Source organism: Mobula hypostoma, chromosome 17, assembly GCF_963921235.1.
Source record: "Mobula hypostoma chromosome 17, sMobHyp1.1, whole genome shotgun sequence".
Classification (NCBI taxonomy): domain Eukaryota; kingdom Metazoa; phylum Chordata; class Chondrichthyes; order Myliobatiformes; family Myliobatidae; genus Mobula; species Mobula hypostoma.
This window is the reverse complement of record NC_086113.1, coordinates 21653777-21681071: the sequence shown is the minus strand read 5'-3', so window position 1 is coordinate 21681071 and position 27295 is coordinate 21653777. Positions and strand designations below refer to the sequence as shown.

Here is a 27295-nt window from a genome sequence, read left to right as displayed (position 1 = left end):
GCAGTGAATCAAATAATTTGCTTGTGTGGTAATCCAGCAGGGTGTGCTTTTTTTTAAAAATGAAATAATGGAGATCTACTTGGCTATTAGTGTCTGCTCATGTAGCTGAGTGTCATTTATGTATGGGTCCATGGAATTATTTGAAAACTATTTTGTCAATCAAGTAGATTTGGACAAAACTAAGACTGCATAATTTTCTTGGGCAGTAGACTTCGCTAAAGATTAGCTTTCTGTTCTTGGATTGGTCAAATCTTTCTTCTTGTTACTGGTCTTGAAGTCAATTACAATTTAGATCAAATTTTAAAATCAACAAAATTGAGTAGCAAAGCTTGTTCAGTTTTTATGATTTCTCTGTCAGGTTTGTGCCTTTTGTAGTTAATGTAGAACCCTTGAATTCTGAGTCAGTGTGATTTTTTAAAAGAAATTGCAATGGATGTAACTTTCATATCCCTGAGGACTGCTTCAAGCTAGAGTTGTGGACCATGGAAGCAGGACCTTTGGCCCTCGCTGGCCAAGCTGAACTAGACCCATTTGGCTAGATTCCTCTTTACCTTTCATATTCAAGTTCAAATGTTGTTTAAACATTGTAATTCTACTAACCTTTAGCACTTCCTCTATACCCACCACCATCTCTATGGAAAACTTGCTCTTCAACTCCACTTTAAGTATTTCCCCTCTCACCTTCAACCTATATTCTCTTGTATTAGAATCCCATTTTGGTTATAATTCCCCATCACTCCAACCCCACTCCAGGGAAAATAGTCCCAGCTTTTCCAGTCTCTCCTTTTTAACTCAATCCTTTCAATCTTAACATTCTTGCAAATATTTCTGCGCCCTGTCTGGCTGAATCCCATATTATGATGCCCAGAACAGTACACAGTATTCCAGGTGCAGTCTCACCAATCTCTTGTACAGCTGTAACATGATATTCCAACTCCTGTATTCTGATGAAGGCAAGTATGTCAAATGCCTTCTTCACCACCTCATCTACCAGCTTTCCATGTTCATCAACACTCCAAGGTGCCCTGGCAATCACTGTGTATGCCTTACTTTGGTTAACATCCCAGAATGCATCACTTCTCACTAGTTTGAGTTAAGTAACATCTGCTGTTCCTTTGCCTGCTGTCCAGTTGATCTAGATCCTGTGGAAACCTTCGATAACCTTCCTCACCACTAATTTTGTGTTAATCTGCAAACTTACAAATCATGTCTTCTACATTCCCCATCCAGATTGTTAATATAAATAACAAACAGTGGAGCCAGCACGGATTCCTGTGGCACACCACTGATCATAATTCTACAAACTGAAAAACAATCCTCCAACTCACTCTGAATCCTATACAATCTCAACTTCCAGAACAGTAGGACTTTGTTAAGAGCCTTGCTAAATTCAAGGTAGACAATCTTTATTACCCTGCCCTTGTCCATTCTCTTGGTCACCTTTTCAAAAATACTCAATTACATTCATGCATAAATATTTGGCTTGATTTCATTTTTAACTTGCACTGATGTCAAAAGTAGCTGATTCCCTTTGGGAATAATTAAAAGAAGTAACAAAGTTGGTAAAGCAGGTTGCTACAGTCGTTTATTAAATGTCATAACAGTTCATTCGCATTTCTTTCCCCATAGGATAAAGCAGAAATTTATTTTATGAAAGGAGCTTATGAACAAGTAATTCGATTTTGCTCTAGCTACAGTAGTCACTCGCAAATTCCGCCGCTCACCCAGCAACAAAAGGAGTTGTATCAACAGGAAGAAACTTACATGGGTACTGCTGGACTCCGAGGTAATGCAAGGTTTTTGTTTCCCTGAAGTATGAAAGGGTGTATTGTTCTGAATACTTATAGACATGAATATGTATGTCGATATGCAAGTAGTAATCCCTTTTACATTCATTTATTACAGATGTTTTTTTTCATATTAAATTGCTTAAGTAGCTTTGGTACTTTGCTACTTATTTCCTCCAGGCAACAGGAATTAATTTAAACATAAGTAAGACTTACTGAGTAAACCGAGAGGGAATAGGATGAGTATAGATTTTCTGACTCATACTCCATTTGCCTAAGGTCAGAAACCACCCATGTACCAAAATGAATTCTAATAGCAGGGAACTGCAAATCATCTCTTAGCATTTCTCATGACTTTTGTCACCAGCAAAACTTTGCATTAAAAAATTATGATAATAGTCATGCTCTGTGTGTTGGAAATGCATGGTTAACAAAGTCCAGTGTAGAAATCAAAATTTACACTTTTAACTTGTGCCTCATTTTAAAGTGACAAATGGAACCAAAATCTTTATAGTGACTTTTACAATTAAATTGCTAAACTTGTTAGATATGGAGCTTCTCAGCATTCACGTAATTTTTATAGGAAACAAATAGTTTTCCAAAACTATTGATGGCAATGTCTTGATCTGATGATTTGCCTCTTAAACTACATACTAAATGACAAATTTAGTTGAATGTCCTTTTTTCAGCTTCTAACTTTTCACATTTTTTGTCAGAAGCTCCATGTAAAGGACAATAACTTCCATTTGCTTGTCTGTTATAAAAGAGGTAGCTATAATAATTATTGATCTCACTGTTCTGTCAAATTTGATTATTAGCCCCAAATTCTTTTTTTAAAAAGCATAATGAGCTACTGTATTTTTTTAAACAATACTAAGCATTTCCTTGAACCGTTTTCCTGAGCTAACATTCTGCTTGGTCTCCAACAGTTCATAAACCTGGCCTTAAAGATTCCAAATATCGTATCAATGCAGGTCCTAAACAATTTGAGTAAATCTAGAAATTTAGTAGATATCTGGCGAGTTCAACATCCCACCGACAAGGACTATTCTTATTATTCTCATGTTCACAAATCCTATAGTAGAATAGACTATTTTTTGGTTGACTCTCATTTAATTTCTCGTGTTACCAGTACAAAATATCATAATAATCTCTGACCATAGCCCCTTGACATTGTCCCTAAATCTCTCCCTTCCCAAACGAATCTACTCCTAGCATTTTAACCCTTCCCTACTCACTGATAAGAAATTTATAGAAAACATCACCACCAGATTAAAAGATTTCATAGAAATTAATGATAATGGTGAAGTGTCAAATTCCACACTCTGGGAGACATTAAAAGTTGTACTTCGTGGGTATATAATTTCATATGAATCCGCTGCTAAGAAGGAGAGAGAGGGGCGATTATTAGAGATTGAGAATACTCTTCCAACCCTCAAAGTGACATGCCAAGCCTCAAAATCCTCTGAAGATTATAATAAGATAATGAAGCTTAAATATGAGTACAATTGCATCTTGGGTAGTCAAATAAACAACCTCCTCTTAAAATTAAGGCAAAAGCATTTCAAAATGGGGGACAAGCCTGGGGGGCTTCCGGCGCGGCAGCTCAGGGGTGCCCAGGCCCTAAGTCAATCTACTGCATTAGATTGAGGGTGGGCACCTTGTTAACTAACCCCAAGGAGGTAAATGATTGTTTTAAAGAATTTTACAGTGAACTGTACACTTCTCAATGCAATGTCACTCAATCTGATTTGAATGACTTCTTTGACTCTCTTGTAACGCCGAAACTTAGTGACACTGCTAGGGAGGACCTAGATTCTGACTTCTCATTGGAAGAAATAACCTCTACCATTAAGTCATTTCCGTCCGGCAAGGCAGCTGGGCCAGATGGATTGGCTGCAAATTTTATAAGAAATTTTGTGATATCCTCGCCCCACTTCTCCTCAGAATGATATCTTGCTCTAAGAGAGACAAAGCCTTGCCTAAAACGTTGTACGAGGCTAACATTTCCCTCATTCTAAAGAAAGGTAAAGGGGAAACAGACCCGGCCAGCTATAGGCCCATTGCACTCCAGAACTTTGGTAGAAAGGCAATTACTAAAATGCTGGCTAATTGGCTAAATAAGCATTTGTCATCTATCTTTCATCCTGATCAGTTGGGATTCATCCTGGACAGGTTTTCTTTTTCCAATGTCAGATGCCTCCTTAATACTATGTGTGCTGATCATGGAAAAGCTAGTGGGGCAGCATTCTTCTCCCTTGTTGCACAGAAGGCTTTTGACCAGATTGAGTGGCCTTACATGTTTGAGTCACTGTACCGATTTGGGTTTGGCGAGTCACTTATATCCTGGGTAAAACTGATATACGCCAGCCCAATGTGTTCTATTATAACCAGTAGCGACAATTCAACTATGTTTCCCCTACACCGTTCAGTTCAGCAGGGTTGCCCTCTCTCGCCGGCCCTTTTTGCTGTTGCGGTAGAGCCCCTCGCCCTAAAAATAAGAAGTCACCCAAATATTGTGGGTTTGAAAGTGGAGGTATTGAAACACTTAATAGTTCCTATGCAAACGGTGTGATACTGTACTTAGAAAAATCAGAAAAGTCAGTCCCCCTTCTTCTAGATTTAATCTCTTTTTTTGGCAGACTATCGGGATACTCAATCAATTGGACAGAAAGTGACTTCGTGCCCCTCTCCGACGTCTACATGCCGGGTTTTTTAGAAAGTGTCCTGTTTAAAGTAGTTAAAGATCATTTTACTTATCTTGGCTTGGCAATACCCAAAGATCCTAAACTAATATTTTGAATTAAACTTCGCAGAGTTTATCTCAAAACTTAAACAGAACATAGAAAGTTGGAAAATCCTACCTCTGTCCGTGATTGGTCGTATAATCAATTAAAATGGTTTCCCTTCCTAGGTTTCCCTATCTTTATCAAAATCTCCCCATTTTTCTTACATCAGCCTTCTTTACAGAGTTGGACTCCATAATTTTGTCTTACATCTAGAATTAGAAGAACCACAGGATTTCAAAAATTCATTTGCAAAAGCCCAAGTCTGAAGGAGGGATGAGATTACCTATATTCAGACACTATAACTGGGCTGTCAATGTTAGGGCTCTAATGTTCTGGCAACAGGGGTCTCAGGATAACTTAGCCCCTGGGGCCCCCTTGTGGCTATGTATGGAGTCTAATTCTGTTGTCAATGCCTCCTTGCCAGCCATGCTGCTGTCTAAGTTAGAAAAGCCTGGGACTTCAAAAAGTTTAAGTTTCGTTTTGAAAAGCTCCATCAGAATTCTAAATCAGATTACGAGTATTCTGAATCTACCAGAGACCTCTGTACTAACACCAATCTGCTTCAATCACTCCTTTCTACCCTCATGGTCAGACAAAACCTACCATGCTTGGAGGGAGAAGGGTCTAGTTTCTATCGAAGACCTGTACATAGAGGGATGGTTTGCAACATTTAGTCTGCTGAAAGAGAAATTTGAGCTGCCTCATTCACACTTTTTTTTGTTACTTACAAATTAGACACTACATCCAATCCAAGATTTGTAATTTTGAAATCCTTCCAGGGAAGCATATATTTTTTTAATATCTTAAAGAACCCTCCTGACTCCAGGCATCTCATTTCTAAGTTTGTACATTTGTTTGATGGTTGTACTTTAGCCTCTACTGTGAAGATCAGGGAGTTCTGGAGAGAGGAATTGGGCATTGAACTATCTGAAGCTGCCTGGGACAAGAGTTTGTCTATGATACAGGCTTGCTCTGTTAACAGCAGACACTAACTGATCCAGTTCAAGGTGGTCCACCGTCTTCACTATTCTAAACTCAGGTTGCACAGGATTTACCCTTTTGTCTCGCCAATGTGTGATAGATGTCAAGGGACAGAGGGCACATTGTCACACACCTTTTGGTTTTGCCCTTCACTGACTGGATTTTGGCCCAAAATATTTGACTGGTACTCAACGGCCTATAAAAGATTTTTCCCTTTGGAAGCTTGTCTCACCAACTTCAACTGTTTGCAATCCACTCTGCTTCCCTACAGCCATACAACAATCTCTGATGCTGGGGATGACTGTTGCGAAAAGACTTTTCTTGAGGGAATGGAAATCACCCTCTCCCCCTTCCTTCGGAGATGGATGGCTGACATGTTCTCAGTCATACAGATGGAGAGACTCAGGTTCTTGAGAACCAATTCAATTATAAATTTTTCGGCTGTCTGGGATCCATTTCTTGCCTACCTAGACGAGGCCAGGGGCAGATGAACAATTTCCCCCCAGCTAATCTCTCACGGCCCTCATTTGAGACTTAATGTTTAGCACTTTTGAGTACTCTGTACAACAGGCATCCCTCTAACGTTATGTCCTTTTTTTTCTTTTTTTTGCTCATTTTATTTTCATACATGTCTGAGCTTGTATGTTCTTGCTGATTTTATTGTTTTTTGAAAATTTTGAAAATAAAGTATTAAAAAAAACAATTTGAAACGTTGGTGATCAGTAGTCATACGTCTTCCAATGTTAACCAACTCAAGTATTGCAATACCACTTCGGTCATCATTGCCTCTGAGTTTTCACACTGCTTGTTGACAGTTCTTTTTCCCCAAAGCCATGATTTTCAACTCTACCACCAACTGTGTACTTTTACACTAATTCTATCCTCAACCAGCCACTCTCTGAGGTTGAAACATACTATTTGCCATGTTGGCAAACAATATGATTCCTCACAGCTAACTTTTTATGATAATTTGCTACCCTGGGTTAGTCTTGACTTGACGGAAGAGCTCGTAAAAATGAGGGCCCTGTGATGATACAAGGACAATATTTTCAAAATGTGTAAAATGATGCTGGCTTCAGAGGACAGTAACTTTCTTCAGCTTCACCTTCTACCATCAGCCGAAGTATTAGAAACCTGCCCCTAGCTCACCACCAGTCACACTCCTGTGGTTCTGCCTAACAACCGGCTTTCTTTCATAGAAGTACTGTAAAAGAGTAGAATGTTATGAAAAGTGGATCAGTGGTTTCTTCTTGCAATGCATCTGCACTCTTTGCATTCTTTCTGTTTTATCACAATTTATCTATGTTGATACATTTTTTGTCAAGGATCAATACGCAACTATTTGGTATTTCTTATCTGCTTTTGTGTTCATATTCTAAATGATAACTTAAAATAGATTGAGGAATGTTTCAGATAGATTCTTAATCTGTGCTAAATTAGCTAATAGTAGCCATAGCATTTAAAAGAGCAAGTTAGTCTTGACATTGGCATTAAATTAGGACAAAATCAGTCAGTTTTCTTTGACCCCAGTTGCTAAATTTGAGAAAAACGCTCCTGCAACCACTGGTGATGTTTTGTAGACAGTTCATAAAACTACTAGATACTTTAGTAGATATATGTTGTCTTTTGAACAGCGATCGCTGCAGTCTGCAACCTGTAATTTCCCTTTTAAGGATGTTCTTTTGAACTGAATAAACAACCTGGTGCTTTTGTGATCTCTTGGGGGAATCTGCGAACTAGACTCTGGAGAGTACAGGTACAGACAGGATGGCCATCATTGGGGATAGACACTGCGTCAAGGCCTGCTGGCGGCAGATGAACCCATGGTTGGTTCCGTTTCTCTGCACCAATCAAAGCATTGAGCAAAATTAAAATCGTTGAGGATGAGAGTGGAAAATGAACAGGTGTTCAGGGGGTTCCCCCCTCTTCTTGCTGCTACTGTCAGACAGGAGGTGCAGGAGTCTTGGGTCGCATGCAGCCATGTTCAAGAGCAGTTGTTGTCCTGCAGGCATCGGGCTCCTGGACGGGCTTCACTCACCTCAGAACCGAACCAGCTCCGTGGCTGAGGACTAGCTTTCGAGGATTCTGCATTTTGTGTTTGCTTACTGTGTTTTATTGTTTGTGCAATTTATTCTTTTGTTTGCACATTGTGTTTAACAATCTTTGTTGTGTGGGTTTTTTAATGAGCTCTAATGTGTTTCTTTGTTTTGTGGCTGACTGCAAGAAAACAAATCTCAAGGTTGTATATGTTATACATACTTTAATAATAAATTTATTTTGAGCTATCTTTTGACTCTTTTATTGGTTTTGACTATTGACCGTGAAGTTACTTGGTCTGCTTATGCACTTGCTCAAGGCAAAGTACCAAAAAATGATCAGATGTTCATGAAACTGCATTTTAGTTAGAAGATAGTAATTTGAAAGGCTTGGAAAGAAAGACAATGTGGTAAGGGCTGTTAAAATGTTGGAGAATTGAATTGTTAAAAGAGTACATTGGAACAAATGTTTCATTTACACTTTTAATAATTACATGAACTTCTATTATTGTTCAAGGGCTAGTGTAGCATTTAAAATAAATTTGAAATCAACTGTGTGCAAATGAGGTAGATGTAAATGATTTTATATTCCAAGTATATTTGTGAGAGAATTGTGTTCATGAGAAGTGTGTAGAATTTTTTTCTTGAAACTTTGTATCAACAAGTTCATGTAAATGCAGATAACAAAATGATGTGTGATATTTTTCCCCTCTAGTACTTGCTTTAGCCTCTGGACCGGAACTCGGACAACTCACATTTCTGGGACTGGTGGGAATGATTGATCCACCAAAATCTGGTGTAAAGGAAGCTGTCACTACACTGATTAATGCAGGAGTTGTAATCAAAATGGTTACTGGAGATTCACAAGAGACAGCAGTTGCCATAGGTAAATACTGGCTCAGTATTAGTATTAAAAAAAATTACACATGATACTTGTATTTGAAACAATACCCCTTAACTCAGTGATACGTATTCCTTGTTTGAGAGATTTGCTGCTCAGTGACCTGACTTGGAGAGCCAAAATTCATGTAGACGTGGTGAGAAGTAAATGAAATTGATGTTTTTGATTGCCTGACGGAAGGTACAAATTATGTTGAAGGAATAACAAAGTGAACTACTCTGTAAATACTGCAAAGTTGTCTTTTCTGTGGTTTCTTGAAAAGGAACACCCTGTCAATCCTTTGCATCTAAAAATAAAAGCACTAGCCTCAACATTTAAAGCAGCAGTTTGATGCAGAGATCACAAAGAAATGAATGAATTCCTCTGAATTGTTTTGCCAAAGAATTGCAGTAATGGAAATTCTGTCTTGTGGCCATCATCTTTATGGTATTTTTGAGACATTTCAGTTGGAAATTTGAAATTTTAAAAAATCAGTTTGGCACAAAACTCACAATAAGTGATGATCTAATCAAAAACTTCTGCTTACGTTCTATGATGATGAGAAATAAAATAGGAGGACTACTCTAATATCCCTTCTTGAACCATAATACTTGAAAAAGAAATTGAAATAAACTGGATAATGTGATATGTTTGTTCAAAGATACAGAGATTCTACAATCTGTTTTGTAACTTCAAATTTGTTTCTCCTAATTTTGGAGGAGTACGTGTATGGAGCCTGCTGCTGCTTGTTAAACATTGTGATGAAGACTGGACTTCAGTTTTATAACTCCATCATTCTTACTGGTGCCTTTTTCTTGAGCACAGGAATTGTATCTGTCAACAGTATAACTCTGATAATTTGCTATTATTTTGTTCAGAAATCCTGATAATACAGTATTAGTCTCACCTGTTTCAGTTTCACCCACTCCCAGTGATCTTAGCAAGGACATGTTTTTCTGTTTTCCCTCTATCCTCTCATTGGCATTGCAGGTGCAGGAATGGTTGTGGTAGTAGCACTCACTTTAAATTCACCTGGTATTCTTCTATGTAATAACTACAAAGAAAAGTGAACAATAATCTGGAAAATCTGCCAGTCTTGAGGGTACCAAATTGTTAAGAGTTTCCTTCGACTTGGTAATCTGTTAGAAGATGAATTCAGCACAGAATGTTTTCCCAAAAATTCCATTATTTCAATGTTTTTCTTTTCTTACTATAATTGTTGACTGTGCATTATAAAGACTGAAAGCTGAAACATTCTTGGCAAAAGGTATTTTTTAATGATTATGTTCACACTATTTTAGCTAAATAACAGCAAAGTCATAGAACCACTTAAGTTAAGAGATGAAAATAATTAAGCCCTATACAAATGAAAAGAATTTCTGGTAAATTTTCTGCAATCATGAAATCTTCAAAGACAACCCGATTTAGGAAAATTTCTGCAAGCTCTCGCATCACCAGATCAGGTTCATTCACCTCTCAGCGATGTTTTGAGAAATCTTTTGGGTATTCGTACGTACTGAGTGGAAAAACATCATGATCCTTTCTACATAATGTTGATATATTAAGTTGTTGGTACTTGTTGATATAATCCCATTTCAGTTTAGTTTGAATTGCTAAGATTTACAGTATTGTAATGTTTCTGCTGGTACTTCGGATGGCTTGGAAGCAGTGGGTGAAGTTAGTGGTGGGACTGGCAAAGTTCATGTAAGAGGGTATAAAAGTTTTTTGTGGTAAAGAAACAAATTATGTTTAATAAAACAAGCAATTAGTTAAGATACTAATTCATACAGTTGTTTAAAAACACCTGACAATTTTATGCACACCTGGGCCACATATAAGATGGTTTTCAAAGAAGGTCAACATTCAAAAACTTTTGGATATTAAAAAGGTCTTGGTTTGTTGAATAATAAATGAAAAGAAAATATGTTATTGACTTAGCTGTCTTTATTTAATCTCGTGATTAAAATATAAAATTATTTGGAATAATTATAGCATAGATTAATGTACTTTTATTCGTGCATTGCTTAAACTGTACAATGCTGGAAATGTTACAAACTCGCTTTTAATAAGATGTTTTATTTATATGCAGCCACTCGCTTGGGTTTATATTCCAAGGGATCCCAAACACTCTCAGGAGAAGAACTAGATTCATTGGATGTTCAGCAACTCTCGCAAATAGTACCAAAGGTACATCACATAGTGTGGTTTGAGTTTTGAAATGAGACGCAATGAGGATTCAATGGCACATTTATTGTGGAATTAAAGGTTCACAACACAACTGGATCTATATATTACTGTGATTTAAATGGTGTAGATGGTTCAGATTCATGATAACTCACCTCAGAATCTTTACAGATTACTGTAGGCTGGATCCATGAATTTCAAACAGTTGTGTTTAGGTTGTTTGTAGTATACAAATAAGCAGTTATATTTAAAAAGTAAAAAAGTGATGAAGTATTCAGTAGGTTTGTTAATGTCTGTGAAGAATGAAGAAGTGAACGTTTCAGATCAATGGTCTTCAATCGAAATGAAACACAACACTCACAGCTCTGTATGACATATTGGGTTAATGCATCTCTACTGAATCAGTTGATAACTAGAAGTATTTAATTTATTTCCCTCAAATAAAAGATACAGGGAGCAACCATTAACAGACTATTATAATGTACAACTTAAGGCTTTGGACTCTGTTACTACAATACTTTTCTCTGAGGTGCAGCATGTAAAGAACTTTTATGCAACATCGCAAAATTTGACTGAGATCTGAAGTTACTTGATATTTGAACTTTGGCAAGTAATGCAAAAACAACTTAGAAGTAACTAACTGCTACTTGTTCTTTGACAGAATACCAGAGGAACTAATAGAATGTTGTCTTTTTTAAATAGTAAAGCACAATTTTCTGATGGTCCAACTTGTAGTCATTACTAATGTAGTCATCTAGGAATACAGATCCATAATACCTTGCAAGTAGATAAGGTCATAAAGAAAGCTTTTGGCACTTTGGTCTTCATAAGTCAGTATATTGAGTACAGGAGTTGAGATGTTATGTTGAAATTTTATAAGACATTGGTGAGGCTTAATTTGGAGTATTTTGTCCAGTTTTGGTCACCTACGTACAGGAAAGATATAAATAAGGTTGAAAGAGCACAGAGAAAATTTACAAAGATGTTGCTCGGATTTGGGGATCCAAATTATAGGGAAAGGTTGAATAGGTTTGGACTTTATTCCCTGGAACGTAGAAGATTGAGAGGAGATTTAGTAAAGGTATACAAAATAATGAGGGGTTTAGATAGGATAAATGCAAGCAAGCTTTTCCACTGAAGTTGGGAGAGACTACATCTAGAGGTTATGGGTTAAGGGTGAAAGGTAAAACATTTAAGGGAAACTTGAAGGGGAAGATCTTGACTCAGAGGGGTGGTGAGGGTGTAGAACAAGCTGCTAGCACAAGTGGTGGATGCGGGTCAATTTCAATATTTGAGAGAAACTTGGGTAGGTACATGGATGAGAGGGGTATGGAAGACTATGGTCCAAGTGCAGCTCAATGGGACTAGGCACATTAATGCTTAGCACCTACTAGATATGCTGAAGAGCCTGTGTTGTAGTGTTTTATGACTTGCTGTTCTATGACACTAATGTGGCCTTTGTTAGTCGCTATGAAGTTCTGCTTATACATTAAGTCACTTTGTAGAAATTTCAAGTACAGGAGTTATACTTCGTAGCACAAGAAAGACTACAGATGCTGGAAACCTGAAGCAACTCAGCAAGTTGAGCAGCATATCTGGAGGGAAATAAATAGATGATACCTTGGGCCAAGACCCTTCATCAGGATCCTTCACAAAATTAAATTACACGATAAGGGAACCAACTAATTTACTGAATTGGTGTTCTGGCAGCAGGACATGGGCCATTAAAGCTGCAGAATATTTGCACAAGTGCAAAGGCTCTCTGAAATACCAAAGGCAGGAAATATGCCACTCTCTTTAGATCTTATCTAATCTTTAACTTCAGTCAAGATTCACTTGACCTGGATGGACCCAAGCTGAGGAAGGGGTAGCATGAAAATGCAAGCATAGGAGATTGATAAATCAGGAACACAAAGGCTCCCAGTGGGAGAAAATCTGGTAAATTAGGAATATGATAATGGAAACCATTAGGGGAGAGTTGATACAACCAGAACCAGATGGGGGAGAGCAAGTTGGTGAGTGAATAGGTAGTTCATACCACCTACTCCTATAGTGAATGGGTAGTTGGCAGATTGAACCATGAAGAGGAAGGGGAATAAAAATTAGGTGTCTGGAGGTGGGATAGGGTATGAAAATAGGAAAACTAGAGAATTGGATGGGACAGGGGGAAACCATATTGGAGGTAAAGGTAACTAGAAATCAGAAAATTCATTGTTCATATAATTGAGTTGTAGATTGCCCGGGTGGAATATGAGGTGATGTTCTTTTATCTTGCCCGGGGCCTCACCTTAGCAATGGGAATCACTGAGAGTGGCCAGGTTGGTTGTGGCAGTGAGAATTAGCATGCAAATAGGAGCCTCTGCACTCTGCTGTGCACCAATCACCCTGGACTCCTGTCTCCCCTTGCCACTCATATGTGGTACAGGATTTTGACTCAAAAATGTCAACAGTTCTTAACCAAGCTCACCGCCCCACACACACTGCAACCTCCTCCCCACACCAAGAGATGTTGTTCAACCTACTGAGTTTATTCTGCAAATTGCTGCTTGAGATTTCAGCATCTGCACTCACTATGTCTACAGATATATTCATATGTATCCTTTGGAGTTCCAGAGGGGTGAAGTTCATCAAGTGGAAAATTCTCACTTACTATTGATTTTATGGAAAGTAGTTTGGCATAGATATTTTTATTTTGCAGCAAGAATATAGAAAAAAAAAATCACCTTTAGTATTTTGGGAAGTGACAGTCTTTTTTGCTTGTGTGATCTTGGATGTGCCAGAGTTCATTTAAAATTTTTCATTGTTATTGGTTTGATTTTTTTTTCCACAGGTAGCAATATTTTACAGATCCAGCCCCAAGCACAAGCTTAAGATTATAAAGGTAACTATCATGAACAGAAAATAGTAGTTGTGAGAGTAGTTACTTTCTTCCCCTTTGGGATCAAGGCTTTCTCCTTGTTGTCTGTTATTGGTTTATAAAGGAAGCTCAAACACTCTGAATTGAGTTTGCTTCATCAAGTATCTTGTATTGTCCATTTAACCAAGCAGTTACTGTTCTCAATAGCATTCCAGTATATGGAATGGGCATATGCTAAAATTCTTAGACCTTTTAAAAGAAAGTGGATTGCAAACTCTTTATTGTTCGTTCAGTTCATGTGCTGTTTGAGATCCCTTTTCTGCTTTGCACTTTTTTCTAATTTGAATTTTGCACTTAAATTGAATTTAGAGGATAATTGTGAACAAGTCAATAGTAGTATCTGAAATTATGACACAGTATTCATTGTTTTGATTTCTGGGCATTAATTATTTCAGATTGAGACCTTTGAGTCTTCTGAGTCTTGATATTATGTACAGTATAACATCACCCCATAGTCTTGACACTCCACAGAATAGTCTGGGCCTGCACAACTCTTTAACCTAGCCCCTCTAGTCCTGGCAATGTCCTTAAAATCTTTCTTTTACTCTTTCCAAATTAATGCTATCTTTCTTACCAAAACTGAATTTAATATTCCAAGTGTGGTCCCACCAACATCTTGTACAACTGCAACAGAACATCCCAACCTAAAAGCTCAATGCCTCCCCCCAATTAACAGTATTGTCTTTTATGCTGTGATTAATTTTTAAATATCATAATCTACATATAGTATACCTTACAAAAAGCGGTTCATTGGCATCCAAATAAATGAAAGATGTACATTTTTTTATCACTTTATGTCCATGGGTTATCCTAAAGCATTTAACAGCTAATAAAATATTTTTGAAAGGTAGTTGCTGTAGTAAGGGCAATGCTTTCTCTGTGGGGGAAAAAAAATCACTCTTATTTCCCTTTTTTTTCAAATACCAGTCTCTTCAGAACAATGGTGCTGTAGTGGCAATGACAGGGGATGGAGTGAATGATGCTGTTGCTTTGAAAGCTGCTGATATTGGTGTTGCTATGGGGCAGACAGGAACCGATGTCTGCAAGGAAGCAGCTGACATGATCCTTGTGGACGACGACTTTAAGACAATAATGTGAGTTGAGCATGCTATCATTCTGTGTAATCTAAATGCAGTCCTGTGCTGCATGGGTTAATTTGTGTTCTATCAGTTAAAGTGCTAAGTATTCTTGTTAGAATTAATGACTTTGACAAATAAATATACAAAAATTTAATTCAAATTGTATTCACTTGATTATTAAATGAATACAGTAAAGCTCCAATAATCCTGCATCCTTCAGAATTTCAAATTTCTGAATTATTTAAATAACCCAATTTGCTTTAAGTTTTTTTTAAAGTTATTAAACAGTATAGCACAGTACAAGCACTTCAGCCCATGATGTTGTGCTGACTTTTTAACCTACTCCACAATCTATCTAATGTTTCCCTCCCACAAAGGCAGGTAGATTAAAGAAAAATAAAAGGCTATCTAAGGTTCTCTTAAATATCCCCAATATATCTGCCTATACCGCAACCCCTAGCAGCCCTTTCCACAATGGTATAATAAATTTTCCTGAGTGCCAGGTGAGTTTAAAAGGAGTAAAGGAAACAGAACCAAGTGAGTCCGATTGGAAACCATTGCACTTAGAAACCATAGATTTTTGTTTTGTTGTTTTACTGGCTGTGCAGAAGTATACAGATGTCTATACATGATTGGACTCTTTTGTCAGCATACTTACAACTATAACAAATGAACAAAAAAATTAACAAAGAGAATTACTGGCCCTCCCTTTACCCTTCATATTCTATCCTGCCTCTATATTTCCAGTCCTGATGCAAGGTCCAGACCCAAAACCATCCTTTCGTTCCACAGATGCTTCGTGACCTCTTGAGTTCCACCCAGGAGTTTTGTTTTCTGCAAAAATATATTGCCACATTACTTATGCATTTTCCCCCTTTGTCCACCAGAGCATGCACTGTAGATTGATATACAAGTTAGAACCCCATATTAACACAACTTTAGTGAGAGCATAATGTAAGAATTGAGGATTGAATTGATGAAATAACTGCTTCAGAAAAATGCAGAATTTAGACTTCTGTTGGAACTAAGCATTTTTGATTAATTGGCAAGTTTTGGTACGTACAGTAAGTGTCAGTTAAAACGACCTGACATATTTAGATATTTCTAATCTAAAACTTTCTATTCCAGGTCAGCAATTGAAGAGGGTAAAGGGATTTACAACAACATCAAAAACTTTGTTAGATTTCAACTTAGCACGTAAGTCTAAACAGTCATTAAGTGTTATAATTTGTCAGTTGCAAGAAGCCAGCAAACTTTTTTTGAATGTTTGTACAGTGCCAGTAAGTTTATGAACCCCTTAGAAATTTCTCTTTCTGCATAAATATGATTTTAAAATGTGATCAAATCTTCACACAAGTCCTAAAACTAGATAAAGAGAACCCAATTAAATAAATAACAGAAAAACATTATACTTCATTTATTTATTGAGAAAAATGATCCAATATTACATGTATTTGTTGGGAAAGGTATGTGAACCTCTAGGATAATCAGTTCATTTGAAGAGGAAATTAGAGTCAGGTGTTTCAATCAACAGGATGACAATCAGGTGTGAGTGTGGGAGTCCCTGCCTCATTTAAAGAACATAAACCTGGGTCTTCACTATCAAAGTCTGATATTTACCACACAGGTTTTTGGAAGTGTGCCATGCCTCATCAAAGGAGATTGCTGAGGACCTGAGGAAAAAAAACACTGTTGATGCTCACCAGGCTGGAAGAGGATTCAAAAACCATTTCTAAAGAGTTTAGTCTCCACCAATTCACAGTTAGGCAGATAGTGTACAAATGGAGGAAATTCAGCACCGTTATTCTGCAAGAGTGGTTGACCAACAAAAATTGCCCCAAGTGCAAAGGCGTGTAATATTCCAGGAGGTCACAAAGAATCCCAGGGTAACATCTAAGGAGCTACAGGCCTCTCTTGCATTGGCTAATGTCAACGTTCACGAGCCTACCACCAGGCAAACACTGAACAATGGTGCGCCAGGCAGTAATACAAGGAGAAGCATTGCTGCCTGTCTAAAGTTAACTAAAGACCACATGGATAAGCCAGAAGGCTATTGGAAGAATGTTCTGTGGAAGGATGAGTCCAAAATAGAATTTTTTGGCATAAATGAGAAGTGTTATGTTTGGCTAAAAGCAAACACTGCATTCCAGCATAAGAGTCTCATCCCATCTGTGAAACATGGTGGTGGCTGTGTCATGGTTTGTGCCTCCTTTGTTGCCTCGGGACCAGAATGGCTTGCCATCATTGATGGAACTATGAATTTTGAATTGTACCAGCAAATTCTACGGGAAAATGTCAGGGTATCCATCTGTGAAGTGAAGCTCAAGAGAAAGTGGATCATGCAGCAAGATAACTCTAAATACACAAGTCAGTCTTTCAAAGAATGGTTAAAGCAGAAGAAATTTCAAATTTTGGAATGGCCGAGACAAAATCTTAACCTTAATCTTATAGAAATACTGTGGAAGGGCTTGAAGTAAGCATTTCATGCAAGAAACCCCACCAACATTCCAGAGTTGAAACAGTTTTGTAAGGAAGAATGGCCTAAAATTTCTCCAAGCCGATATGCAGGACTTGATCAAAGGTTACCAGAAACGTTTGTACAAGGGGGTCACACCAGTTACCGAAAGCTAAAGTTCACACACTTCTTCCAACAGATACCTGTAATGTTGGATCATTTCTCCCAAAAATAAATGAAAAAGTATAATATTTTGTGTTATTTATTTAATTAGGTTCTCTTTATCTAGTTTTCGGATTACATGAAAATCTGATCACATTTTGGGTTATATTTATGCAGAAATAGAGAAAATTCTACAGGATTCACAAAGCTTTTAGCACCACATTGTAGTATATGGTGAGCAGCAAGGAGGACAATTACTCAACAACTACACATGGAAATTGTGTTACTCAAAGAAAGCTTAATATTCACTAAAAATACATCTCCTTTTCATATCTGATGTATCCAATTATTGATGTTTGAATTCATTATGACCTGCCTGATAACTTGTATGATCTATGGATCATGCTGATCGTGTACAAGGGGAAACTGGTGAGCAGCAAGAAACAAAGGAGGCCTGATGAGTTACAGTTAGGTGATGGATAACTAGTTAACAGATGGATAACTAGTTAGCATCAATGTGGAAATGCAGAGTTGTGCCGAAACAGTTCTGTGAGCTGACTGAGCACAGAATAAGCAGATAAGGATGTTCTGGGAATGGGTTTAAAGGCAGTCTGACAAATCATAGAAACTTGAACTGACACCTGATTCTCAAAGAACTGGTAGTTAAAATAATTATGGAGTAGTGCCGGTGGTAATTTGAGGTTTTAAAAAAACAAGTACAAATATATGGAAAGGAGTTGAATTTCGGCCGTGCAATTGGCATTAAGGAACAAAGCTATATCTGGGAGATATGGAGAAACGTATAAAATGTATCCTCACAAGATAACTGACAGCATAATTTCAGAGACTGAACATTGTATAAAAAGACCCAGAGTCGGAATTCTCCACATCAAACCCTGCCCAGGTTTATCTGAGGCAATTAATATTACGTTTGTAGAATCCAAGTAGTACACTTTAATCTTGTTTGAAACCACATAGTGAGTATTTCATTGTTTGAAACTAATTGTGATTAATAAACAAATGCAGTTATTGGTCAAAGTCAGTTGGTATATTTATCAAGTGCTGCACTGAATTTGCACATGTATATAAATAATTCCTTTTTTAATTTGCAGTATGTTCTGTCATATTTGAAATTGCTTCCATTATGGTAAGTTTCTTGGGATTTTTATCCAATGCACGTATTTATTTTTCAGGAGTATAGCTGCTTTGACATTGATTTCTCTTGCCACATTGATGAACTTTCCCAATCCGCTGAATGCAATGCAGATTTTATGGATTAACATAATTATGGATGGACCACCAGCACAGAGGTAAACCGTTTGGATTATTGATGAAATGGCACTCTACTGGTTTCATTTGTTCCACACAATTAATGTCCCATGACATTGTGCATGGCGAGTTGCAGGGAGTGATATTTATGACGAGCCAACAATAGTTTCTCCAACTCCATTCAGATTACCTGAAACTATGCTATACATATCTCTTCTTTTACATTCTCCTCCATAATTTGTGTTCGTTTATTTTCAATTATTTTTGTTAGGTATCTATTTAATCACGTTTTGTGTGCATACTGCTTTTTCTAATCAGTAATCTGCCCTAATGTTCTTCATCTCTATCAACATTGATACCTGCATCTACTCACACACATACAGACAGACCTCTAACCTGCTTTCCTTGGCCCCAGATTCAGACATGCAGACATCAGGCCTCCATTGTCCATTCGCTGGCCTGGACTTGTAGACTTGCATACATTGGGACTTTGACCTTTGGGCATGCCAATTCAGGGAATTACAAAAACAGATTCGCCAACTTTGGTCTTTGACTTCCAGACTTGCTGACTCCTGCACTGGGATCTTTGAAGTTGACCTCCAGACTCTGAGTATCAACCCCAGGACTTCTGATGTCAGGACCGTGGATGTCAGGACCGTGCTCTCCGGTCCTGGACCTCTGACCTCAGGACTTGCCAACCTTAGTCATTGATCATGGGGATCACTGGTCTTCATCCTCAGCACTTGCCAGCCTGGCGTCTGTCTATGGGGATTACTGGTCTTTGACCACTGAGCACCCTGATCTGGATTCCAACCACCGGCTCCTGCCCCTGATTCTTTATATGCTGCCCCTGACCTGCAACTCCCCCTCATCTGTCCCTAAAACCTACCTATCCTCTGACTCCCCATGCTGACCCAAGAACCATCCCCTCGATCCAACAAAAACAGTCAAGACCTTGACCTGGGCGGATATTGCAGCTTGCTGCCATCTTGACTGGATCAGGGTTCATTTACCTGATCTTTTCCTGCACTGCCCTCTCCACCCATGCTCACACCTGCCCCCCGCCCCAGTCTCTGCAATTTAAAGTGGTCTTCTAGTTTTATAGAACATTGAAACGGGGGTTTTGGCCTTGCTTTTGAATGCCATTCAAACAAGTGTCAATCTCTATTAATCCCATTCACTAGCCTTCTATTCCTGGCAATTCAAGTTCTCATATTTTCTAAATGTTGTAAGGCTACCTGCCTCCACCATCCTTCAGAGAGTGGACTCACATTGCAAAATCGTCTGGTTGGAAAAATTCCACCTTGGATCCTCTCTAAACCTCTTGCTCTTCACCTTTATACCTATGGCCTCTGGTTTTTGATGTCTCCATTTTGGGGTGAAGTTTCTCATTACCTACCCTATCAGAGTTCAAAGTAATTTTTTTTTAATCAAAGTACATATATGTCACTATATACAACCCCTGAGATTCATTTTCTTGTGGGCATACTCAGCAGATCTATAGAATAGTAACTATAACAAAATCAAAGGTCAATCAGAGTGCAGACGACAACAAACTGTGCAAATGCAAATTTAAATAGATAGCAATAAATAACGAGTATGTAAGATAATGAGATGGAGAGTCCTTAAAGTGAGATTATTGGCTGTAGGAACATTTCAGTGTAGTTGACCCCTTTTATTTAAGAGCCTGAAGTAGTAACTGTTCTTGAACTTGGTGGTGCAAGTCCTGAGGCTCTTGTACCTTCTCCCTGATGGCATCTCTTGTACCTGCTCCCTGATGGCATCTCTTGTACCTTCTCCCTGATGGCATCAGTGAGAAAGCATGATCTGAGTTGTGGGGATCTCTGATGATGGATCACGAACAAGAGAAAATCTGCAGATGCTGGAAATCTAAGCAACACACACAAAATGCTAGAGGAACTCAGCAGGCCAGGCAGCATCTATGGAAAAGAGTAAACAGTCGAGTTTTGGGCCGAGACCCTTCATCTGGACATGATGGATGCTGGCTTTCCTCCAACAGCCCCTTTTAATTTTGTATTCTCTTTCCTTGTTCTGATCTAGAGTCTTTAAGCTAAAACTCAGTTTCACTGTCCACAGATGGACCTGACCTACTGAATGTTTCCAAAATTTTTGCTTTAACCACGATAGAACAAAAAAGATGCTGTTTTCATGTTTAACACTTATTTTTGCAAACACAAGGAGGATATTTTAATTAATTTGGTGTTTTTTTTAAAGTACCATCAAGATGTAGTAATATTGGGAATGTTTAAGAAATAAAAATCCAAATGTCCCCATCAGTTCTTTACTCTCCACTTAAACAGTTTGTGCTCATGTGGCTACTTTTAGGTTATAAACAGATAGATATTGTACCAGAAACACAAGAAATTCTGCACATAGTGTAAATCCTGAGTTCCTCCAGCATTCTGTGGATATTGTACCAGTGTACTCTAAATTCTTCAGACTTCAACTTGTTACAATCAAATTCTTAATTATATTTATTTTGATCTCTGTGGGTAGCCTGGGAGTAGAACCCGTGGATAAAGACGTCATCAGGCAACCACCCAGAAATGTAAAAGACAGCATTCTGACCAAAAGCCTGATCATTAAAATTCTGGTTTCATCACTGATTATTGTCTCCGGGACATTGTTTGTTTTCTGGCGAGAGGTAAGAAACTGCTTAACAATTTTGATGATCTTTTTCCCCTCTAAATTAAACAATCTTCTCCTTAACACCATCTGCAGAATACATAAAAATAGTTAATTAGCACTCTGTTAAACTAATTTTCAATTTTAATTTTTAAAAAATCAGTATTTGAAAATGTGCCCAACGATCTGTTAGATCAATCCACTGTGTAATTACTTCTAAGATTTTGAATTAAGTATCGAATGATGTGCTCCTACTGAGTTCTGAATTTATTATCTATATTTCTCAGTTACAGGATAATGTAATAACTCCCCGAGACACAACAATGACCTTTACCTGCTTTGTTTTCTTTGACATGTTCAATGCATGGAGTTCCAGGTCGCAGGTAGAGTATGAAAATCTTGGAATTTGTAGTGAAGTCAGGGTGTATTTATGTGCTTCAGATTCTTAGGCACCAAAGAAATATTTTTCTTTGTATTGTTTAACTGCCCTCAATCTTAAGTAATTAATCTTAAATTGTTTATTTATTTTTTGGGATATGGGCATTGTTGGCCAGCACTTATAGCTCTTGTAGGTGGTGAAGGACTCCTTCCTTCAACCATTCCAGTTCATCAGGCAAAGGTTCTGTAACGAGGCTGGCGGTACGCAGTTCTACATTTTCGGTCCAAGAAATATAAAAGAAATGGTGCTCATTTTAAAATCTAACTTGCAAGAGTCTTGGCAGGGAACCACAAGGTGGAAGTGTTCCATGTATTCTAGCAAATGTATAACCCACCACTAGGATCATGAACTTGGCAATGGTAATACCACTGACTGCCAAGGCAGGTTGGTTTGACTCTCAGGGCCTGTTACTTCTGTGGCATGAATAGTATGCACCAAATTCAGCTTTATGAAATCTAGGACAAAGTTCCCATTTAGGACAAATCTCTCTCTTTAGTAAATCTGTCTATGTCTATGTTTCCCAGAAATATTTCCCAGCACGTGTTAAGAGGTAAAGTTATCAACAAAGATGATAATACCAAACAATACTGTATGATTAATGCAAAAGGTGTCTTGTGTTCATGCCTGAGTGTTTTTTTCTTATTTCTTCATCCCCAGACAAAATCTGTTTTTGAGATTGGGTTATGCAGTAATCGACCTTTCTGTTATGCTGTTCTTGGGTCCATCATGGGACAGCTGCTGGTAATTTATTTCCCTCCACTGCAGAAGGTTTTCCAGACTGAAAGCCTCAGTATACTAGGTGAGACTTTAGCTTCTGATTTCAAAATACCTCTTTACAGCAGGGAGTTTGTTGTTTTAATGTGCAGACAGTTAAACATTTTGAGTATTTGGTAGACTTGTTAGGATTTATTATCATCTAAATGCATTTAATTTGATATTATAAATCTTACTCCATTAACAGCTGAAGTGCAATTTGCATATTATAATGTGATGAGTAAGATTAAATAGTGTTAGTGCCACCAAATGTATGCATAAAAGTTTGTCTATTCATTTCAAAAAGTGATAAGGGCTGCTAAAATTGCAACCATCTCTCAACTCTCACCATCTTCAATTCTCCCTATTTTTTCTATAAATTACTTTCAATCTACTTCGTAAGTAGTTACATTTATCTGCATCATTTAGATTCCTTAAACTTTATAGACTTCAATCTCTCCTTAGGCCCTTGTATTCTAAAATGACCAATTGTGACAAAATCTCTGTAGATCTCATCAGCACTCTCTCTTGTGCAGTCTCAACCAGTTTGCAGTATGTTTACCAGAAAGTGTGGTATTTACACTGTCACAATTAAGTAACCAACTAACCAATATGCTCATCCCCTTGTCTGTGCTCTTTCCTTCTACATTTGTAAGACTTACTTTTTTTTTAGTTGTTTGGATTCTCTTTTGAAACTGTTAATTGAATTTGCTTCTAGAACCAAAACAGGATGTGCTTCACAAATAATATCAACGTGCTGCTTTTAAGATAGATTTTCTGAAACCATCTTAAACTTGTGTCCGCTAGTTACGGAACCTGTTACTCGCTACAGATGTCTCATTTATTTTATGAAAATTATTAAGAACTGTTCCAATGTATCCATGTAATCATAGTCTCCAATCCCTGGTATGATGAGAGAAGGTTAAGGCTAGGTTTCAAGTTTATATTTTTATACAATCCTTTTGAAAGTGCGACTGTCATCAGTCAAGTGTTATGATTTCCAGCTAGTTTTGATGGATTCTTGTTTGTTATATTTTGTCTCAAGTGATTCTTAGTCATAGAGTAATATAATATGGAAGCTGGCCCTTCGGTCCAATGTCCATGCTAACCAAGGTACCCATCTAAGCTATTCACATTTGCCTCTTTTTGACCTGTATCCTTTTCCTGTTCATGTACCTGTGCTATTGTCTTTTTTTGTAGTTTTTTCCCCACTAATTATTTGTGCATTTGATGGTGAAACACCTTGTAAGAATGTAAAATCATAGTTACGGAGCGTTGAAAAAGACCCTTTGGCCCAACTTGTTCATTTTGACCAAGGTGCCTACCTGAGTGAGTCCTATTGCCTGCATTTGGCCCATATTTCTCTCAACCTTTCTAATCCAAGTTATGTCAAAATAGCTTTTAAATGTAGTAGGTGTACTTACCTCTACCACTCCCTCCAGCAACTCATTCCATATGCCCACCACCATCTGAAAGGGACAGAAACATCTACTTTGAGGTCCCTTTTATACTTTTCTGCTCTCACCTTAGTCATAGTCATACTTTATTGATCCCGGGGGAAATTGGTTTTCGTTACAGTTGCACCATAAATAATAAATAGTAATAGAGCCATAAATAGTTAAATAGTAATATGTAAATTATGCCAGGAAATAAGTCCAGGACCAGCCTATTGGCTCAGGGTGTCTGACCCTCCAAGGGAGGAGTTGTAAAGTTTGATGGCCACAGGCAGGAATGACTTCCTATGACGTTCTGTGTTGCATCTCGGTGGAATGAGTCTCTGGCTGAATGTACTCCTGTGCCCACCCAGTACATTATGTAGTGGATGGGAGACATTGTCCAAGATGGCATGCAACTTGGACAGCATCCTCTTTTCAGACACCACCGTCAGAGAGTCCAGTTCCATCTCCACAACATCGCTGGCCTTACGAATGAGTTTGTTGATTCTGTTGGTGTCTGCTGCCCCAGCACACAACAGCAAACATGATAGCACTGGCCACCACAGACTCGTAGAACATCCTCAGCATCGTCTGGCAGATGTTAAAGGACCTCAGTCTCCTCAGGAAATGGAGACTGCTCTGACCCTTCTTGTAGACAGCCTCAGTGTTCTTTGACCAGTCCAGTTTATTGTCAATCTTTAAACCTATGCTCTCTAGTTTTAGACTTTACTACCTTGGGAAAAGGACTGACCATTCACCTTATTCATACCTCTATTAAAAAAAATCACCCCTCAGCCTCCTGCACTCCAAAAAGAAAACACAGTCCATCAAGTCTCTCCTCATAACTCAAGGTGCCCAGCCCCACCAACTTCTTTGTAAATTTCTTCTGCATCTTTTCCAGACATCTTTCCTAAAAGCTGGGCGACCAGAGCTGCACACAATTTTCTAGTTGCATTCTCAACAATGTTTTGTACAGCTGTAACGTCATGCCTAACTTTTTGTACTCAGTCATTGAAAGCAGGCACACCAAACACCTTTGCCACTCTGCCTCCTTCTTGGCTACTTTACAGGACAATGTATTTGGACACTAGGTCTCTGTTCTATTGTGCTTTCCAGAACCCTGTCACTTACAGTGCAAGTCCTGCTCTCATTACTACTAATGGAAAGATCATCTCTGCATCCACTTTATCCAGGCCTTTCAGTATCTGGTTAGGTTTCAGTGAGATTTCCCACCACCACCACCTTATAAACTCCATTGAGTACAGGCCCAGAGATGTCAAATCCCCCTCACACATCAAGCCTTTAATTCTTGTGAACTTCTGTATTCTTTCCAGGACCAGCATATCTTTCCTCATGTGCAGGTCCAAAGCTGCTCACAGCATTTCCAACGCCTCAGCAGTATGTATATCTTAGCTTTTATGTTCTAGTCCTCTTGAAATGAATGTGAACATTCCATTTGCCACCTTTACTAGTGAGTCAACCTGCCAGTTAACGTTAGGGAATCTCAAGTCCCTTTGCAGCTTTGATTTCTGAATTCTCTCCCCACTTATAAAATAGTTTAACCTTTATTCTTATTCTCAAAGTGTATGACCATATATTTCCCAGTGCTGTACCCCATCTGCCACCTTTATACTCACTTTGCCAGCCTGTCCAAGTCCTTTTGCGGACTCCTTTCTTCCATAATGCTACCTCTCCCAAAACCTGCCTTCATATCATCAACCGGATCGTGAACATATAAACTGAAAAGTTGTGGAACTCCACTAATTACTGGCAGCCACCCTGAAAAGGATACCTTTATCCCACTCTCTGCCTTCTGCCATTCAATCTTCTATCCATGCTAGTACTTTGCTTTTAACACCATGGGGTCTTGCCTTATTTAGCAGCCTCATGTCTTTGTCAAAGGACTTTTAAAATCTCTAGTAAATAATATCTACTGACTCTCTGTCTAATCTGCTTGTTATTTCCTCAAATAATTCTAACAGGTCTCCCCTTAATGAAACCATGCTGATGTTGTCCTATTATTTCTCAGTTCTACAATAAAGCATTTCATCACTTAGCCTTGAAACGGAAATTTTTGACATAATTTCACAACGCTACTACTATTCTCTTTTTAGATCTCCTTTTCCTGGTGGGGCTTACTTCCTCAGTCTGCATAGTGTCTGAGATCATCAAGACTCTGGAGAGACGAAAAGGGAAAAATCCAAAACGAAGTAAATCCTTTTTAGATGTATGACGCATATTGTATCATAGAATTTAACAAGCTGTTTAAGAGATACCTATACATGGGATTGTGAAGATTGAATTGACATTTAGTAGCACTCATAGCTTAAAAGGACTGAGAAAATATATTCAAATTAAGGACTATGAAGTATCTCTCAATTTTCATCTGTTGGGATAGCACAGTGCAAACAACATGCAAAAATTTTTCCCTGCAGTGTGATTTGCTGCTTAAAATGTACATAACATTTTGCTTTCTGTATAAGAAAGACTCACTCAAGGATGTGGTGTAGAGTTTGAAGTACACTGGATAGAATGAAAGCCTTTTTCCTAATTCAATCATATTATTTATCAATAAATAGTATCTTATTTTATATATGGTGATGTGGATTTCAGTGGCATAAATTAGGTGTTTATATGCATTTGGCATTCCATTTATTCTGAAACTTAAGCCACAAAAAGTGAAATGTCTGCAGCCATTTTATTTTCTTAATATAAAATAATGTTGACAACTAGCTGATGTGCTTTTGTCTTTGTGTTTTATAAATGTTGGAGGTTTTGACCACTATGGAAACCATGGTTTGAAACGTAGAGGCTGTGTCACAAGTGTATATATGTATTTTAACAGACAAAATGCAAGTGTGTACAGTTCAGTGTTGAATGAAGTTAGCTTATGCTTGAGCACCTATGATCAGAAATGATGACAGTCTGTAAAATAATACTGGCCTGCATTTTTGTTTTTATTTATGTATCCTGTTTTTTCGTAATTGAATGCATTGATTGTGTGCACTGTAATGATATTCTAAGACATGGCAATTGCAATGATGCTGGGAAATGTAGGTAGTAAATTTTTCTTCATGTATTTGGGGTGAAGGATGCCATTTTTAAGGCTACATCTGTGATGGAAATGTACAGTATTGGAAAAATACAGTTTGTAATTAAATGATCTTTGTAAGACTTGTTTTCCTGGCATATTTTAAAATCATCCGGCAGCGAAAGCCTGACATCAACAGATATAGAAACACAGCTAACATTAAATTGATCGATGGGATTCAAAATGGGTTTGGCCACAGAGGACTGGTGGCAGGGTGTTACTCTGACTGGAGTTCAGTGACTGGTGGTGTTGTATAGGGATTAGAGCTGGGTTGCTGTTTGTGGTGTGTTGTTGTGTGAATGAAATCACTGGAGAGAACGTTACTGGTACATACAAAGCAGCTTCTTTATTCGACAAAACCAGGTACAGCAGGCATTATCATAGCGAGACA

The 27295-nt window shown here is 38.0% G+C and overlaps 1 protein-coding gene across 3 annotated transcripts in view; it reads left to right on the top strand.

The window, feature by feature from the left end:
* atp2c1 (ATPase secretory pathway Ca2+ transporting 1) overlaps positions 1-27295 on the top strand; it is a 101663-nt gene that overhangs the window by 72001 nt on the left and 2367 nt on the right. For 2 of the 3 annotated variants that reach the window (XM_063069630.1, XM_063069628.1), the window contains exons 17-27: positions 1630-1786; positions 8309-8479; positions 10563-10660; positions 13488-13538; positions 14502-14668; positions 15782-15850; positions 18464-18580; positions 21057-21204; positions 21473-21568; positions 22282-22423; positions 25928-26023. In XM_063069630.1, coding sequence (XP_062925700.1) covers positions 1630-1786; positions 8309-8479; positions 10563-10660; positions 13488-13538; positions 14502-14668; positions 15782-15850; positions 18464-18580; positions 21057-21204; positions 21473-21568; positions 22282-22423; positions 25928-26023 — 1312 coding nt within the window. Of the gene's footprint in view, positions 1-1629; positions 1787-8308; positions 8480-10562; positions 10661-13487; positions 13539-14501; positions 14669-15781; positions 15851-18463; positions 18581-21056; positions 21205-21472; positions 21569-22281; positions 22424-25927; positions 26988-27295 lie in introns of those variants that run through there. The other variant, XM_063069629.1, reaches the window with a different exon arrangement.